The sequence below is a fragment of the Bubalus bubalis genome, chromosome 19, assembly GCF_019923935.1.
Source record: "Bubalus bubalis isolate 160015118507 breed Murrah chromosome 19, NDDB_SH_1, whole genome shotgun sequence".
Taxonomy (NCBI): Eukaryota; Metazoa; Chordata; class Mammalia; order Artiodactyla; family Bovidae; genus Bubalus; species Bubalus bubalis.
The window spans coordinates 4,208,194-4,225,851 of NC_059175.1; the positions used below are offsets into that span (position 1 = coordinate 4,208,194).

General features: G+C 55.0%; 1 protein-coding gene across 2 annotated transcripts in view; it reads left to right on the plus strand.

The window, feature by feature from the left end:
* Positions 1-849: 849 nt before the first annotated feature.
* The window catches only part of NEURL1B (neuralized E3 ubiquitin protein ligase 1B), a 45,732-nt gene continuing 28,923 nt past the window's right edge, over positions 850-17,658 (plus strand). For both annotated transcript variants that reach the window (XM_006058697.4, XM_044932377.2), the window contains exon 1: positions 850-1,065. In XM_006058697.4, the coding sequence (XP_006058759.1) occupies positions 1,035-1,065 (31 nt within the window). In that variant the 5' untranslated portion in view covers positions 850-1,034. The remainder of the gene's footprint in view (positions 1,066-17,658) is intronic.

The following is a 17,658-nucleotide window of genomic DNA, read 5'->3' on the forward strand; positions in this document are numbered from 1 at the left end:
TAGCAGGCTTCATGCCCTGCTGAGTGTGATCTGGGTTCCCCTACTGGGGAGGTGGGGTGAATGAATGAATGGGGAACGCCTGTCACTCTCTCTGCTGGGGACGCTGCCCCAGCTCTTCCTGTGCTGGTTCTTTGCTGCTCCTCAGATGGAACTGGCCTTGCTCCCAGGTTCTCCCTAAGCCCCACAGTCACCCCCTCAGTCCTGTTTTATTTCCGTCCTGGCTTTGATTGTTGTATTATCTGATCCTAATTGTTTGTTATTGCTGTCTTCACCACTAGCATGCATTGTCTGTATCTGCAGTGCCCAGCACAGCGCATGGCACCTAGGGTGTGCTCAATACATATTTTAATTAATGATTTATAGGTTCCCTCCTCCCAATCTTTGGACCCTGCCTAGGTTTTCCCCACTTGTGAGTGCAAGGTCCCACCCCTACCCGTCACCCCGGTTGGACTGTTTTTAAGCTTTTTACACTGTCCAAGGTGACCTTGTGGGGGGTGTTTTCGTTCCAGACCCTTCCCACGCCCCCACCCCCGCACAGAAGCTCTGCGGGCGAGGGGCTGGCCCCCTGTGGCCCAGAGCCTGGCATACATTAAGCCTTCTCAAAACGTTGGAATTAATGACTGAAAGGCCAGCTGGCTGACGAGCCTGACACCCTCAAGGGCACCCAACTGCCCAGCGCGCCTTCCTGACCCGGGCGCGGGAGCGGCGAGAGCGGGATGCTCGGCGGTTCCCCTCCCGCCTCCCGGAGCAAACTTTCAAAAGATGCGGCGGCCGCGGTCCCGCCCCTCCCGGCGTGGTTGGAGGCGGCGGGAGGCGGGGGCGGAGCCGGCGGGCCCGGGCCTGTGGCTCCACCTCCTCCTGCTGCCGCCGCTTCCCTCTCAGCACCCGCCCCAGCTCTAGCCCGCCGGCTCGCCGGTGCAGCCGCGATGCCCCGGAGCCAGACCCCGGCCCGGGTCCCCGGCCCAGCACGTAATTAGCCTCCCTGCGTCCCGAGGGCGCCGGCGCCACCGCCAACGCCGCGCCCCGACGCAGCGATGGGCAACACGGTGCACAGGACCCTTCCAGGTACGCCGGGAAGCCCTGCCCGAGAGGCAGGCGCTGGGGTTCTCCTCTCCTCGGGGGACCCTCTGGGTGACTTCCGGAGAGCCACCCCACCCCCACTCCCCTTAGCGCGCTCGGCGGGCGCAGTGGGCTAGAGTCTCCAGTGCCTCCCGACTCCCGGCTTAGCGCGCGCGGAGCGGCTGGGCTTTGCGCTCCGGGAGGGCGGGTACCGCGTCCTGGTTACCTTGGGGACCCCCGTGCTCCTTCTCCCGGCTTTGGTTAGATGCGCGAAGGGGCCGTTGGGGCGATGCTGCGCGCCCCGCTTTGCCTTTGTTCCAGCCCGGGGGCGCTGATGAAGGAGCCCGGGGCGCTCCGGGGCGTGAATGAAGCCAGGCTTCTCAGAGCTTCCGACGGCCAGAAGCCGCCGGTTGTGCCGGGACTGCAGCGGCTGAGAGTCGGGGGCGGGGGGTGCTCGCAGGCGTACCTCAGTTACCAGCCGCTCAGCGCCCCCGCGGCACATGCTGCTTGGTTTGGCCACGTTCCCACGCGCACCCCGGCTGCGCCCCCCTCTGGTGTCCGCTCAGCTGGGGGCTCTCTAGACCCCTCGCAGTCGCCGCCGCTGAGCGCATCGCCCTCTAATTAATACAACCCCAGAATTTTCAGGGCCACAGTAGGGGGATTCAGAGCTGGGAAGAGGTGGGCGTGGGCTAGAGAAGGCTTTGCTAGAAAATACCAGGTAACTGTAGGAATAAATCAGCGCTGCTCAGAGGCTTGGAGGCTCAGTGCCCAGCATGCAAAGAAGCTTCGCGGTAAAGATGTGTATCCCAGTTTTATATTGAAGAAATTGAGGCTCTGTGGAGGGGAAATGACACACCCAAGGTCACGTTGCTGGTGTTGGGGGGGCCGCGTTGAGATTGGGATCTGTGTCTGTCTGCCTACCCTTCTCCCCGCCCCCAAATCTTTAGAATAAGTCTTTATTCTGCCTTAAGGCTGGGCATTTGTAGCATCCTGGGCAGAAGGTGAGGGTCACATATGTGAGGTTTTAGGAGGAAAGGAAGGTATCACCCCATCTCTGCTCTACAGCTATATCCAAAAATAATTATATATAAAAAATAATTGTTTCTTCCTCTGGGAGGGACTGAAATGCATGGTGCTGAGTCCTGCATTCCCAAAGCTGGCTTATAGAAGAGGAGCCTCTCCTTCTGCTTATAAGCCCCTGGGTAGCTTTCAGGCCAATGCACACAGAATTCACCAATTCTCTGGGAGGTGAAGTTGCCAGCAGAGGGTCACCAGCTAGTCAGTGACAGAGGTGGGATTCAAATCCAGGTCTTCTGACCCGAGTGTGGCCACGCCCCCTATGGCCAGGGCTGTGGCCCTAATAGGGATGGAGAGAACCCACCCTCCCAGTTTGGAGGTGTCCCGGGATGTTGGCAAATAGAACAGCAGATGTCCTCCCAGCCACAAAGATACGAGCCCCCTTTGTGAGATTTCTTAATTAAGAAACATTTATGCTCTTCTAGTAAAAAAAAAGCCATTCTGCCACCTGTGGGTCGGCTTTGGGGTAGATGAAGGGACAGACGCCTGCCAGGCAGGCTAAATATAGCTGGATATTTATGAAGTCTCCATCCCACTCAGCCCTCTCTCTGTGGACTGGGTCACCCCGGGGCTGGGAACCTGGGGTTAAGGTTGGTTACTCACAGCAGTAGCTAAGCGTGAAAAATTCAGACTCCACTGGGACTGAAGCCTGCACTGCGTTTAAAACTGGAATTCCTGCACCACATCAGGCTGCAGGTGCCAAGAACACGAAGAACCATGTGTTGTTTTCTGACCTGCCTGTACTTAGTTTCTCACACGCGCGGTGCCGTTTTCTACACCTCTGTGCTCAGTACCTGATGCTCTCCACACCCAGAATATCCTTTTACTGTCTAGTCTATCTTTCAAAACCCAGCTCAGTCGTCACCTCCTCCAGGAAGCCTTCCCTGACCACCCACACCCAATCCCATCTGTTACTCTGCCACCCCAATACCTTCTTGTCTCTGCATGTTCATCGGACCACTTTGCTTTGTCATCACCCGCCTCCATGACTCTCTTTGGGGCTACCTGAGGACAGAGACCACATCTTGATCATCTTATATCCCTGGTTGCCCAGTGCAGAGCCGGGCTCAGTGGGGCCCCAAAGCTGGTGGTGGAGCTCACATGTTGCCTGCATCTTAGGTGGAAAGAGCCCTTGGCTCAGCATTGCCCTGTAGAAATCCTTGCGCTTTCATTCTCAGGAAAAGGACACATGCGTGGTGTTCCTTCTATGGGACTTGAAATAGAGAGCTGGCATTTGCTGAGCACCTGGATTCCATGCCAGGCTTCCTGCATATGTGGCTTTATTTACATGCCAAGCACACTTCTCCTTAAAGCTCCTGCACTTGCCGTTCCCTCTGCCTCGAACATTCTTCCCCCAGACCTCCACATGGTGTCTGCTCCAGGCAGCTCTTGTCATTGCCCCTGCCCCCAGCACTCCCCACTCCCTCCCCTGCTTTGGGTTTTTCCTTAGCGTGGATCACCACGTGCTACATGGGCTGTGTAGTTAGCTGTTTATCGCCTGTCTCCCCCAGGGGGATTTTGCCTATTTTGTTCACTGCCATATATTCAGCATCTGCAGCAGTGGGTAGGACATAATAGATGTTCAGTAAATATTTGTTGAATGAATGAATGAACTGAGTTCTCGCAACAGCCCTGTAAAGTGGGCATTATCATCTCCATCTTACAGATAAGGAAACCAAGGCTCAGAGAGGTAAAATGACTCATTCCCCTTCACATGGCTTATCCAATTGGCAGAACCAGGATTGAAATCCAGGTTTATTTAGCTCCAAAGTCCTGCAGTCTTCCCATGACATGCAGTAGTCTCCCAAACTGATGGTTCAGATACCATTTATTGAGTGCCCCAGAGTACACCTGCTGTGCTATTCCATGTGATAAGGAAATGCCCCCCCAAAAGGAATGTCTTTTGTGATCGACTGAGGGGCAGCACCGTTGTGGTCCCTTGCAATGCCCTATAAACAAGCATTAAGGGTCGGCATGGGAACTCAGGTTTGCTATGCTCTTACTGTGTGCATTACCCATTCCCTTTCTAGTTTCAGTTCAGTCCTGCAAAATAAGTTGTCATTCTCTTCCACTTCACAGATGAGGAGACTGAGGCCCAGAGAGGTTGCGACACCTGCCCCAACTCACACAGTTAGGCAGTGGCAAAGCTGGGCTCAGCAGACCCAGGCCTCTCTTTTAATACCACCACATGGCCTTTTTTTTTTTTTTTTTCCTGCACTCCTTTAGCCTTAATCTGGGTTTTGCAAGGGAAAAAAATGAGAAGTGTACACAGGGCAGGGGAGGGGAGAGCAGAATTCCACAGGGAGGGAGGGTGGGAGGCACTCTCCCCCTTCTCCCACCAGCCCATTTCAGTCCCTTCCCTCCATGCACCCCTGGGGCTCACTCTGGGACTCACTGGTAGTTCTGGTTGGAGAAGAGGCTGAATTCAAACTGCTGGTTGGGTTTAATCATTAAGCCAGTCCATGCTCGACCAAGTCAACAGCCCTCTCTAGTGTTACGTCAGTGAGCGGTGTCCCGAAGCTCCGGAGTATGGGAAGCATGCTCAACCCGCTCTGTGCCCTGAGTCAGGGGCTTTACCCACATCACCTATTTCAGATCCTCCAAACGCCCTTTAGAGGGTCTATATTTATCCCCATCTTACAGGGAGGCAGATGGAGGATTGGAGACATAAAGGATAAAGGCATACCAGTATAAGGGGGAGAGCCAGTCTTCCTAACCCGGACAGTCAATCTGCAGATGCTGCGTCCAGACCAGAAGCACCTGCTGCTCCAGGGCCACTCTAGGGCCCTCCCTGCCCAGCCTCTCTCTTTATTTGACGTGGATCCAGAGCCGTGTGGGTGTTAGGCCTCCTGGGTCTTCGGCCCTCTGGCAAAGGGAGCCAATGCTCCAAGGACCCAGCAGCCACTTTTCTCCCTAGACCTGGACTGTCTCAGCTCTAGGAGGACAGCAGCCTTTCTCCCATCCTGGCGGCTGCACGGATCACCCAACCAGTGCCGTCCCTCTCTCTCTGCACCTCTCTTCCTCCCTTACCCAGTCACAGTACGAAGTTCGGTTGGGCCTGCCTGCCTTGTCTGGCCCCATCTGCCTCCCTCCCACAGGTCTTGAAGAATCACTTTTGTAGCCCTCCATCTGAGGCCTGAGCCTGAGCCTCTCGAAGTGACAGTGGTTCCTCCGACAGCCCTGAAACCTGCCAGGCTGTCAGCACATGGTTAGGGACCCTGACCAGTCAAGGCTCCTCGGTGATGGCCTGCGAGGATGCTGGGGGCGGGGCAGGGTAGAGTGGAGCAGCAGACTTACTCATCCGTGGAATTGAGAAAGAGGGACAGTCTGTCTGATGCATAGGAAACGTGGAGAAGTTGCTGTGGAGAATCTGGAGCCAAAAGGAACTAAGGCCTCCCTCTGTTTTTACCCTCTTTCTGATCCCACTTCTTTTCCTTTCCTCTCTGTCTCCCCTGGCAGGAAAGGAGGGAGCCCTGGGGTGATGGGGGTAAGGAAGGCTTCCTGGAGGAGGCGACATCAGAAGGAAAGTCCCACTGCATGTCTGCCTTCCCCGACTCAAATGTCTTCTTTTTCTGTCTGCCTTCAGGGTCTTCTGTGGCTCAGTTGCCCTAAAGCCACCCTTATCTCTGCTTAAGTGCTATGCACCCAGGCTGGGGTGACCCTGGGGTGCGCTCTGCTCTGCATTTTCCCGAGTGTGCATCTTCGTTCATTTATCTGACATCTGTTGGGCACATCTTGTGTACTAGCCCTGGAATGAATAAATGGACAGCCGCTGGCAGCTCCCCTCCCCCGGGAACTGGCCACTGGTGGAAGAAGGATGGAATGCTCTAGTAAAACAGTCAGGTGGTTGGTTATATCACTGCAGAGCACGAGGTGCCGTCAGCCTGTGCCTCAGAGAGGGAGGGGCTGACACCTAAACAAGGCCTGGCCACCAGATCAAGTGGTCTACTGTGGATCGTGTGAGACCAGCTTTTAAAAAACCTTTAACGACATGAAAGTGACAGTGTTAGTCGCTCAGTCGTGTCCCACTCTTTGCGACCCCACGGACTGTAGCCCACCAGGCTCCTCCGTCCATGGGATCCTCCAGGCAAGAATACTGGAGTGGGTTGCCATTTCCTGGATCAAACCCAGGGTCTCCTGCATTTGCTGGCAGATTCATTACCACTGAGCCACCAGGGAAGCCCTTTAGTTACCTAGACTAGGATAAAAAGTAAAATATCGAGTGTGTTCAGGCAGGAAGCATTCTTTTCTCCGAAATTTTTGCTTCCGGTGTGCGTGTGTATGTTGCATCTTTCAGTACAAATGCGTTTCTCTCTGGGGTGGCAGCGGTTAAGGGCTGTGATGAGCATGGTCAGTGGCCGGCAGCAGTGGGAGGCCTGGTGTCCTGGTCTAGACGCACCTCGTCGTCAGACTGCCTGGGTCCATCTCAGTGTGACCATTTCCTAGGGCAGTGATGGTGGGCAAGGACTCCCCTCTGTGCTTCAGTTTCCTCAGTTGAAGTGAGGGTGCACAGCTCCCTCACAGTGGGCGGGGTGAGCGTTAAACGGCATAGAGCAGGCAGAGGCTTCAGCATAATGCCCAGGGCGGCCACTGTCGTGGTTATTGTTGCCTGCATGGAAAGGAGAGCCCTCAGGCCCGTTCCTGGGGTCCCTAGAGGGGGGTGACTGACAAGTGCCCGTCACTTCCTGCCTTGAAAACCCTGCCCCAGGTGACCACAAGGCTCGAGTCAAAGGGCTGGGTTGGGAGGCCTCCCTTTCATAGCACGGACAGCAGCTCCCCAAGGTTCCTTGAGCCCTGTCCAAAACATCTCATTTCTGATGAGATGAATCTGCATGGCAGGTTGCACTTTGCAGTTTGCATTGGCCCCCCAGACCGCCAAGTCTAGTGGGAGAGACTAGCAAGGACAGGGCAGTTATGATAAGTCGGGGAGGGGAGCGCAGGGAAGGCTTCCTGGAGGAGGTGCTGTCCAGCTGAGACCAGAAAGCAGAGAAGTTAGCCACAACGGAATGGAAAAGGCTGCTCAAGGCAGAGGATTAGATGTGCAAAGGCCCAAGGGGAGGGAGAACAGGGCGTGTAGAGGGGGAGATGCAGAGTTCTGGGGATCCCAGTGCAAGTGGGGGTGGCAATATGAAGTCAGAGTGGTGGGTGAAGATCAGGTCAGAGGAAGAGGGGTTTCTGGCCTGCAGTCAGGAGACTCAGCTTCTCAGATGCCACACTGCCCACTGGGATGAAGCTCTGTGTCTGCTGGGCTGGGCCACAAAGGCTGCTCAGAACAGACTGTTTAATCTTCTCCATGGACAGAAAGAGTCAGCTCTCTCCTCTTTTGGACCAAAGGGCTCTCTGTACTTGGTGGTGCTCTATGAGGGCTGAAAATAGAAGCCCAGAGGCCAGGTGTGTGGCAGGAGCTTAAAGCAGAGAGGGAAGAGGAAGGGAGCCAACGTGCTGTAGGCTGTGAGCACCCACCTGGGGGTGTAGCCAAATGGTCAGGACTGCAGCACGCCTGCCCCGTGCCGGGCCCTTTCTCTGTTTCATCCCCTTTAAACCATCAGGACACGTCTTCCAGACGTTGGCTCCCACTTCACAGATGAGGACACTGAGCTCAGAAGGATCCTGAGAACTGCCACGGCCTAGGTGGCAAGGAAGTAGCAGAGCAGAACTTATCCGAAGCCTTCCTGACCCCAAAGCCCCTTCCCCATCACTGTGGGACGCTGCCCCCGGGGCCTCTTGTCCTCATCCTGGGCTCCTGAACCCCCGTCCCCACAGGCTGTCCTTCCCACAGGCACACTTTCTTACTTTCTCTGTCCTGGGGAGGTGAAGCACCTCTGTGCCCAGCAGCCAGAGTGAAACTGCCTATAGAAAGGCCCAGCCCCCAGCCCCACCCGCCTCACCCCCGGCCTGGAGACTAACTCCTAAGGTGGAGGTGGCCTCTGGGAATCTTGCTCTGGAGGAGACGGGGTGAACTGGAGCTCTGCACCGCTTCCTCCTGCCCCATCAGCCTGATAAAGGCTGGCCTGTGCTTGGTCACCCCCAGCCCCACTGCCACCCGCATCCTTCCCACTGACGGGGCTCAGAGCCACAGGCAGCCCCTGCCAGTCCCTCAGCAAAGGCATGTGGCCCGAGCAAGGGCACTTCGTCACCCCGCACCCGGCTCTCCTGCAGGCCAGGAGAGCCCTGTCCCCATGCTGTGCTGTTACCATTGGAAGAGCCGGTGGCAGCATGGGCTGGGTGCCCCCATCCCTGGGTCTGAGTTTTATTCTCCAGACAAACGCTTTGACCTCTCTTTGCTTTGATTCCCTTTTCTGCAGAGAGGAGATAATGATGTTACGTCTCAGGCCTGCAAAGTGTCTGACAGATAGTGAATGCTCAGGGGGGCACCTGCTATGATTGTGTAGTCACTAAGCAAGCCAGCCCCTGCTCCCTGCTGAGCCCGGCACTCCCAAGGGAGACAGACACAAAAGAAGAAGAATAACCACCAGCTCGTATCACTCAGCCAGTCTATGCCAGACACTATTCTCAGCAGGCACCTGCATCGAGCCCTCAGGACAAGCCCTGTGAGACAGCTACTGCTTTAAGCCCCATATAACTGTTGGGAGAACAGAGAGGGAAAGTGACTTGCCTAAGGGCACACAGCACACATAGTCCAGTGCGATTCCGATGAGAAGGAAGGGGTGTTGATGCTGGATGGATGACTGCCGGGTCGGGACAGGGGGTCAGGTGGGGGCATTTCACATCTGCCCTGGAAGCCTTTGGAGTGTTGAAACTGTGAACATTTGTATTTGTCTGGCAGTTTTCTTTTTAGTTGCTCTTCAACTTCTGTAGTTGTCTCTCATATCCTACATGTCTCAGATCCATGAGGCAGGGGAGCAGACTGATAGGGAAGGGCACTATGGACCAAGCACAGACACGACCAGACATGTGTGGACATCAGTGAGATCCCAGCTCAGTCAAAGGAAGAACTTTCTAACTGTGGAGGCTGTCTGGCAGTAGGGCAGGGGGGAATTGTCCTTTGCTGGAGCAGCACTGGCGTCAGGCCCGACTGGGGCTTGACATGGACGTGGCAGACACAACTGGAGCAGGAGACGGGTCTGGGATAAATTGTCCGCGAAGGTGCCTTTTGACCCTGGGGTCTTATAGGAAGTGCTCCCCAGTGCTCATCTGCTGAACACATGGAGGGCCCTTCATAATCTCTCGCTTATATGATCCCCCTGCCAGTTCTGCATATTGGGAGGTTTTAGGCCCATTTTATAGATCAGGAAGCTGGGGCACAGAAAGATGGAGCAACCTTCCCCCTTCTGGGTCTATACCTTCCCCCGTGACCTCCAGGCCTCAGCACTTTCCCACACTTAGCAGCAGGTACTTCTGAGTAGCAGCCATTCTTGGATGTCAGTCCCAGCTCACTCTCATCCCTTCCCTTTCATTCTCCTTTTTACTGGGACTCAGGGCAGCCTCCCGTCTCATGCTGGACAGAGGGGAGAAAGTTCTTTAATGAGTAAGCCATTCGGGGGTATGGGTGGGGTGGGAGAGTCGGGGCAGCACGGGCAGTTGGCAGAATGCCCACAGCCATTAACATGTGTGTTCTGTTTATGTCCTCAACATTACGCATTGTTTATATCATAATTATGTCCCACAGACACACATTTTCTTTCCTTTTCCCCAAGGATGATGGATTTATGAGATGGGTGGGCACCCGCGTGCCCTGGGTCTCCAAGCCGGGTTTGCTTGGTAACTTTCCACCCCACAGGGGCAGATCCTTACCCCCAGAAGACATTCTCTTCCCCTTAAGACTGTGGGTGCTTCAAGGGCAGAGCACGGAACAGCGGAATTTCCCTATCTCTGGGGATGGTGTGGACCTTCATCCCTGCAGACAGGTCTCTCAGGGACTCTGTTCCCAGGACTAGAGAATGCTCGGAATCACCACGTCCCACCTCCCATCTGACAGATCAGAACACTGAGGCCCAGAGCCTTACAAAGGGTCACAGAGAGATTGCAGATGGGGTCTTCGGCTGGAATCCCTAAGAGAGGGGGTAGAAAGAGCACTGGTTTTGGAGGCAGTCTTGTGTTCAAATCTCAGTTCTATATCTAAGCTGTGTGACCCTGGCAAGTCACTCCCCGTCTCTGAACCTTGCTTTCCCATCTTTAGGGTGGGGAGAATGATGGTGCCTCCCTCATGGGAGTTTGATGAGGAATAAATAGGAGACTCCATGAGAAGTCTGAGCCGATATAAGATGGGGACTCCATAAGTGGACTTCAAATTCACTGAAGGCAAGGAATCTGTGCTCCTGAAGCTGGTGAAGCAGAGAGGAGCAGGAGGACCCAATAGTGCGGGGTCACACTCTCAAGGCCCTGTGACGAGTCCAAAAGTACTCCCTGGCTGGCTAGGGAGGCGACGCCACATAGTGTCAAGAGCGGGCATGGCTTTGGATTCAGATCTGAGTCAAATCCTGATCCAGCTGTCTGCCTGCACCATGACCCTGGGCCAACCCCTCCCCATAGATCCCCACCTGGACCTATGTTCTCATCTGAGAAACAGGGTCATGGGGATGTAGAGAGGCCCCAGGGAGCCAGCAACTCTAGGATCATCAGCACTGAGGATGTATGAAATGGAGATTCTTATCAGGACTCCCGAGTGTGTATTTCCAACATTTGCCCTTTACCCCTTTGGTCAGAGGGCAGAGGGCCTTGCAGACTCCTTCAGGCATCCTCAGCCTACACTCACTGACTTGGAGCCCTCGGGTATTTGCAGAAAGGCCAGCCTGATGGGTCTGGGGCAGAGGCAAGAGAAACCTGGATCTTTGGAGAAAGGAGGAGAGTGGGAGGGGTGCTCTTGAGGTGCTCCTCTGCGGGCCTCAGAGCCAAACATGGCAGGGAAGGACTCAGCCTTAGCTGAGGGCCCACGCACTGTGCTGTTCCTTCCCTGTAGGGATAACGTCTACCCTTTGCCCGAAGCACCCAGAGCGTCCTCTTCCTAGCCGTGGGCGCCCCGATGGCGTGTGTTCTGACACTGACTGTACCGCTTCCTGGCCCGGTGGCCTGGGCCGCTCTCCCAGCCTCTTTGAGCCTTCCTTCCTCAGCAGCAGTAGGTCTGGTAGCAGTCACCTCCTTCAGCGCTGTCAGGAGGATCATAGGACATCTGGTGGGCAGAGGACCAGCCCTGGGCTCTACATGGCCCCTGGGGGTGTCCCTCTCTGATCATGCCCACCTCCAATCCCCTTTTCTGACCTTGGGGCCATTAGGCACTGGGGCTCCACCCCCTGCTATAATCTGCTTTCTTTTTTTAGATGCTGCTGATTTTTCATCCCAAGTTCTGCCATCCCCTGACCTTTGAGTTGCTCAAAGCAGGCTGATTGATGACAAGCAACACCACCCCTGCCTACACCCCCCCACCCCCGAGACCAAGGCAGGCCTCACTCCACCTTTGTCTCTTATACATAGCCTTTTTTCTTTTTCCTTGCAGTTCAGGGGATAAGTGAGAAACCTTGTGGGGGAATGAGGCATAAAACAGGAAGGATGAAACTTCCAGGGTCAGACAGGACCAGATTCAAAGACAGACACTGCCCTCACAGTCTGGGTGGCCTCTGGCCGCGATGTCTGCCTCTCTGGGCTTCAGTTTCCTCTTGAGGAAGCCACTTGGCAGGGTGGGGCCATAAATGAATGGGCAGCATGGTTCACCCTTGGTATACACTGGGGGAGCCGCGGGGGTAGGCTCCCACCCCTCAGGGCCAGCAAATGCTATCCAGCCCTGTTGCTTATGAAGAGCATTTCCTCAGCTCCAGAAGCCAGAGCAGTGAAGTTCTAGGAGAGTTTCCAGCTGCATTTGATCCTGAAAAGTAGGGCCAGTGGATCCGCTGTTTCAAAGTTGGGACCGGGTCCCTGCAGGCTCCCCTAGGGCTGAGGCTAGGAGTGAACAGTCAGGCTTCTGGGCCCCACCCAGGCTGGGGGAGTGGCTGCCCTCAGGGTAAAGAGAAGGAGCCTACTGGCCAATCAGCTGGCCTATCAGCAGGCGGCTGCCAGAAGCTGCCTGGAGGAGAAGCAGGTGCCGAGGGCAGGACTGTGCCAGCCGTTGGAAGCAGTGTTTGAAACCTGGCCTGGTTTTCCCATTCCCGCCCTGCCAGGTCCTTCTGATAGGCAGGGAAGAGAGGAAAGGACAGTTTCTATGGGAAGACCCAGGACTTGAATCTCATTCTTCAGAGAGATGGATCCTCGGGGATTCCTTCCTTGCTTCCAGCCCTTCAGAGGCCCCCAGGCTTCTTGAGGACCTTAACCTCCTCTGCTCAGCCTTTAAGGCCCTTTGTGATAGAGCCCTTGACTCCCTCTCCACCCTCCCTTCTGCCTTCTACACTCTGTTCCCTGCCCTTCCCCAAGGGCACTCAGCTTGTTCTCTCCTCCAGGCCTTTTTCTGTACTGTTCCCTCAGCCTGAAACACAGTTCCCTACCGTTTGTCACCCCCCAGAGTGGCCCCCTGAGAAGCTTGGCTGCAGCCCTCGGTGCTGACCCCCTCATGAAATCGTGGTGTCTGTGTCCACCCCGCACTGGTCTCAGCTCTGCCTGTGAGTCGTCAGCGCGTGTGCGCCTGCAGCCAGCACAGCCCTGGCCTGGAGCAGATGCTTTGTAAATGTCAGATGCAGGAGGAAGTGATGTCCTCGAGAAAGAATGAGGGTGCATCCCCCCACCATCCTCCACAGCAGGGGGCCCTGACCCTGCGAGCCGGCGCTTCTGAAGTTGGAGTTTCCCGGGCCCCTTTATCAAGAAGAGACCTCAACCGAGGGGCCCAGAAGAGGGTCAGAGCCAGCTTGGGAATCCCAACTCTGCTGACCAGACTTGGGGGTGGGGGGTGGGGATGACCTCACCCCCTGGGAACTCAGTGCATCAGAGCCCACTTGAGCCAAGAGGGCTGCCACTTAGACCTGGAAGGAGCAGCCTTTTCTCCCAACGAGCAGTGCCGCATGACCTCCAGCCCCACTCCAGGGCCTCCTCGCTGCACTGTACTGACTGGACTCTGTTTGCAAAGAATAGGAGCGGGGAGGAGCCGGGTGGTGGTTCCCAGTGTGGGCTGGCCCCTTTCCACCCCCGAGTGCTGCCGACCAGGCCTCGGAAACAGAGAACAAAGTCCCATTAGGCTGGCGTCTGTCTCCTGGGTGCATGTCACTGCTCTTTTTGGCAGAGGTGAGGGAGGCGTGGTTGTTTTCTTTCTAACCCACTTTCAAACCCACCAATAGAAAAGGTGTTCTGTTGCTGAAGGAGACCGACATCCCTGCCCTGCTTTGGGTGACAGAAAGCCTGCCAATACCGGCCTTGCCTTTTCCTCTTTAGAGTGTGTGCACACGTGTGTGCACACACACACACACACACACACATGCACCGTGCTGCTTCCTCCCACTGTCACTTGAGCCAGAGACTTCTTACTGAAGGTCCACAGTCTGAGGTCAGATGTGTGTGGGTTCGGGAGCCCCGGACATTGTCCATCAAACTGTGTGAGTGGTGTGTGGGCGTGTCACAGGGAGAGAGCCTGGCACAGCTTTCACCACCCTAGCAAGGCCCCGGCCATCTTGGAGGGGGGGGGCGGGGAGGGGCCCCTCCTGCCACTGCCCGGCTCTGCTGCCTCGGTCTCCTCATCTGGAAAGTGAAGGCAGTGCAGTCTCCCCCTGAAGGGTTGTAAGACTGTCAGCTCTACACACAGAGGGCCATGCGGGTGTGTACCCAGGGCTCAGTAAAAGCCTAGTTACATCCTCTGGGGAGAGGGAGGGGGCAGGATAGACTGTCCTCAGGGTTGGCAATTCCCTTTCCCGGTGGAGTGGAATCTGCTGAAAGTCTCAGCCAGAATGCCATCTGCTGAATGCCAGCACGCTGGAGGCCGTCAGCTCGGCATCCAGAGAAGCCAGAGCTGTGCTTCCTGCCATCCTCCTGGTGGTAAATGCCATCTCCTTGGACTCTTTTTAGATCAAAGGAAAGGCTGGGTTGGGGCGATGAGCGGCATCATTCAGAGGGTGGTACAGTGCACGTTTGGGATGCTGCTGGGGTGGCTTAAAAATAGGCCTCTGTCCTTGGACACAGGGAAAGTGACCCTGGGGTTTTCAAGAGGCCTTTCCTGGCCAAGGTTTCCAGCCCTCCAAGGGAGAAACATTGCAGGATGTATTCTCCAGACCCACAGACAGCCATCTCTGACCCAGGAGTAAACCTTTTCTCCGTAAAGGAACAACAAAAGGTAGCTAAAGGGAGGAAGCCAGGGTTAACTGAACAGCTACTCTGTGTCATGTCTGACTAGCTGGCCTCATTTGTCCTCACAGCAATCATGCAGGGTGGAGGTGACTCTTACCAGTTTTCTAGGTCCGGTTAGGGGCGCGGAGAAGGTAAGCATGTACCTCAAGATCACACAGCTGCAAAATGACAAAAATCAGAATTTGAACCCTTGTCTGTCTGACTCTAAGCCTGTGCTCTTTTTAACCACTTCTCAAATTGAGATTTAGGAGATAAAAGTGTGGGAGAGATGGCGTGAGGGGCTTGCCCAAGGGTCGGACCCCGATGTTGCCCATAAGGGAGGGAATGAATGTTCAGTGCACGTCTGTGGTGCGCTGGGACTCCCGCTGGGCGCTTTCTGTGTTTTCACCGCCCCTCCCTGAGCCTGGGCAGCCTGGGGGTGGGGGAGGGGACGGGTCTGTGTTCACACACCGTCAACAGGTGGTGACTTGCCCAAAGGCCCCTCAGGCTAGTGAGCAGCAAAGCAGGGGCTCAAACCCAGAGCCCATGAAGGCTGTTCTAAAGCACACGCGAGTAAACTGCAGAGCCACCCTGAAGGACCGGCTCAAGGAACAGCTCTGCTGTCCCCCTGCCTTCCGGAACAGCTAGCCCAAGGTTGGCAGTGCCAACACTCGTTTTTCCCAAACAGAGCCCCTTTCTCCTTAACTGCCACAGCCACTCACCCTCTAGCCCCCACATCTCTGCTCATACAATTTTTGTTTTTTTTTATTGGCCATACCCCATGGTGTGCAGAACTTCCCCCAACTGGGCATCGAAGCTGCGAGCCTTGCTGTGAAATGCAGAGTCTCAACCACTAGACCGCCAGGGAAGACCTCTGCTCCTACACTTTTGAGTTGGGGCATTGCTTCCGTGACTGGATGTTGGAAAGCCCCGCCCCTCTGTTCTTGGCAGGCTGGACCAGCCTTTGGTTAATTCTGAGGGGTGGGCCAGGACGATGCCCTCCCTCCTACCCATAGGAAGGGACTGAATGCAGAGATCTCCCCTTGGTTCCCATTGCAGAGAAGTCTCCTCCCCCTGCCTTGTTCTTGGAGTCCCAGGACCCAGTTCCTGGCCAGAGGGCAAGGGGGCTCACCGGCCAGAGGCAGCACCCCCATGAGGCCAGCTGGGACTCGGCCTTGCTTGGGGGGAAAGGTCTGGTCCCTGGCGTGGGCTGGGGCCCCTTCCTGGCAGAAGGTTTTCTCACCAGTGAGAAGGGGTCCATCTGAATCTGGTCCTGGTACCAGCAGCCAGGAAACTCTGTGCTCACAGACCCAGCCATTTGGGGGAACAGCTGAAGTGATCCCCAGGAGGGGAACAGTGGGGGGCCTTTTGGCTCTCAGTGGAATATTCTGCAGCCATGAAACAGCACAGTGAATGCTTGGGAGCCATGTGTGGAAAATGCTTTTTATGTAATGTTGAGTTAGAAAAGGCAGGAAGCAGAATTAACTGTGTTCTCTGATTGCAAGGAAATTAGAAAGGGTACTCAGTACTACTTCATGCTTAGTACTTCCACACTACAAATGGAAGAAAGTCAGGCAAGAGGAAAGAGCACTGGTTTGGGGTCAGACCGAGCTGGGTTCACATCTCAATGCTGCCCCTTAGATCTGCAGGAAGTGTTTTCTCCTGGAAAATGCAGATGAGAATCCTGTAGGTGAAGATTTGTTTTGAGAATTAACTACAACCATGTTATCAAAAGGCTTCCTTTGTAGCTCAGCTGGTAAAGGATTTTCCTGCAATGCAGGAGACCCAGATTCCATCCCTAGATCAGGAAGATCCCCTGGAGAAGGAAATGGCAACCCACTCCAGTATTCTTGCCTGGAGAATCCCATGGACAGAGGAGCCTGGCGGGCTACAGTCCATGGGGTCGCAAGAGTCGGACACGACTTAGCAACTAAACCACCATCACCATGTTATCAAAAGGTTTCCCAGGTGGCTCAGTGGTAAAGAATCCACCAGCCAATGCAGGAGACGTGGGTCCGATCCCTGGGTCTGAAAGATGCCCTGGAGAAAAAAATGGAAACCCACTCCAGTATTCTTGCCTGGAAAATCCCGTGGTCAGAGGAGCCTGACAGGCTACCTTTCATGGGGTCACAAAGAGTAGGATACGACTTAGCGACTAAACCACCACCGCCACCACGATAGCAGAAACATCCGGCTCCAGACATGGCGCATAGTGAGAGCAGAGCCAGTGATGCTCCTGTGGATGAGGGCCAGTCAGGGACGATGCAAAATGTATTATGAGTTAAGGTGAGAGTGTGGGGAGATGGGAATTTTTCTCCTTCTTCCCAAACTTTCTCTAGGATGGCTGCAGTGTTTATTGCTGTAACTTAATAAAGTTCAGGTTTTTTGTTGACATCCCCGGACGGGCCCCCTGGGGTCCATGCCGCAGTTTTCTGTTTCGTGGAGAAGCTGCTTCCCCTAAGCTGACGCGGGTGTACAATTTAAAGACAGCTTCATGTTGTTCCTTTAATTTAAGCAGTTTCAGTTTGTGTAAATAACACTTCCTCTTATAGACTTTTCCACTCTGGTTTTCTTTATCTCCCATCAGGACTCTGGCCTCAGAGGAGGGGGGAAAAATAGTGTTTATCCCTCACTCCCTGAAGGAAGCTGGATCTTATAATCAAAATTAAACAAATACGTAAACTTCCCTGGTTTCTTGGCTGCCTTTTATCCTAACATATAGCTGGTTTAGCAGGAAACTTCCCCTTATAGTAACAAAGCAGCATTTCTCCTGACTCCAGCATCCACTGAAATCACCAGGCCACTCTGAAGGGACATCTACTCAGAGTCCCCAAGCCAGTTTCCTTAAGAAACTCTGATGAAGAGATAAGGTCAGAAAAACAACAATGATGGGAGCTGAGATAAAAATCATCAAATAAGGGTGGCCTGTGGTCTTTGGTGCTTTTGATCTGCGGTCCTATTTAATGTTTCCTGGAGAGTCTGCCAGCCGCGGGGACCTTGGAGAGAGTCCGGTCTCTTGGACACTGGAGGACGCTGCCATCCAGAGTCAGGTGGCTGGCACAAGGCCGCAGTGGGCGTGGAGAACACAGGCTCTACCATCCTGGGCAGCCTCTCCTGACGGTTCACACTGGGCAGTATTTCTCCCAGCTGCTTGATTTTTGTCCCACGGGTGTTCCTGTCCAGCGGGCCCTTGCTTTCATCCTTGTGGTTCTGCAGATGGCCCACAGCCTGGCCCTGTGTGCACCCTCCTTGCGCCTCAGGGACCTTCCCTAACAGACAGTGCTGGCCTGCTCTACTGGAAGCCTGTGGCTCCCTCTGCCCATGCTG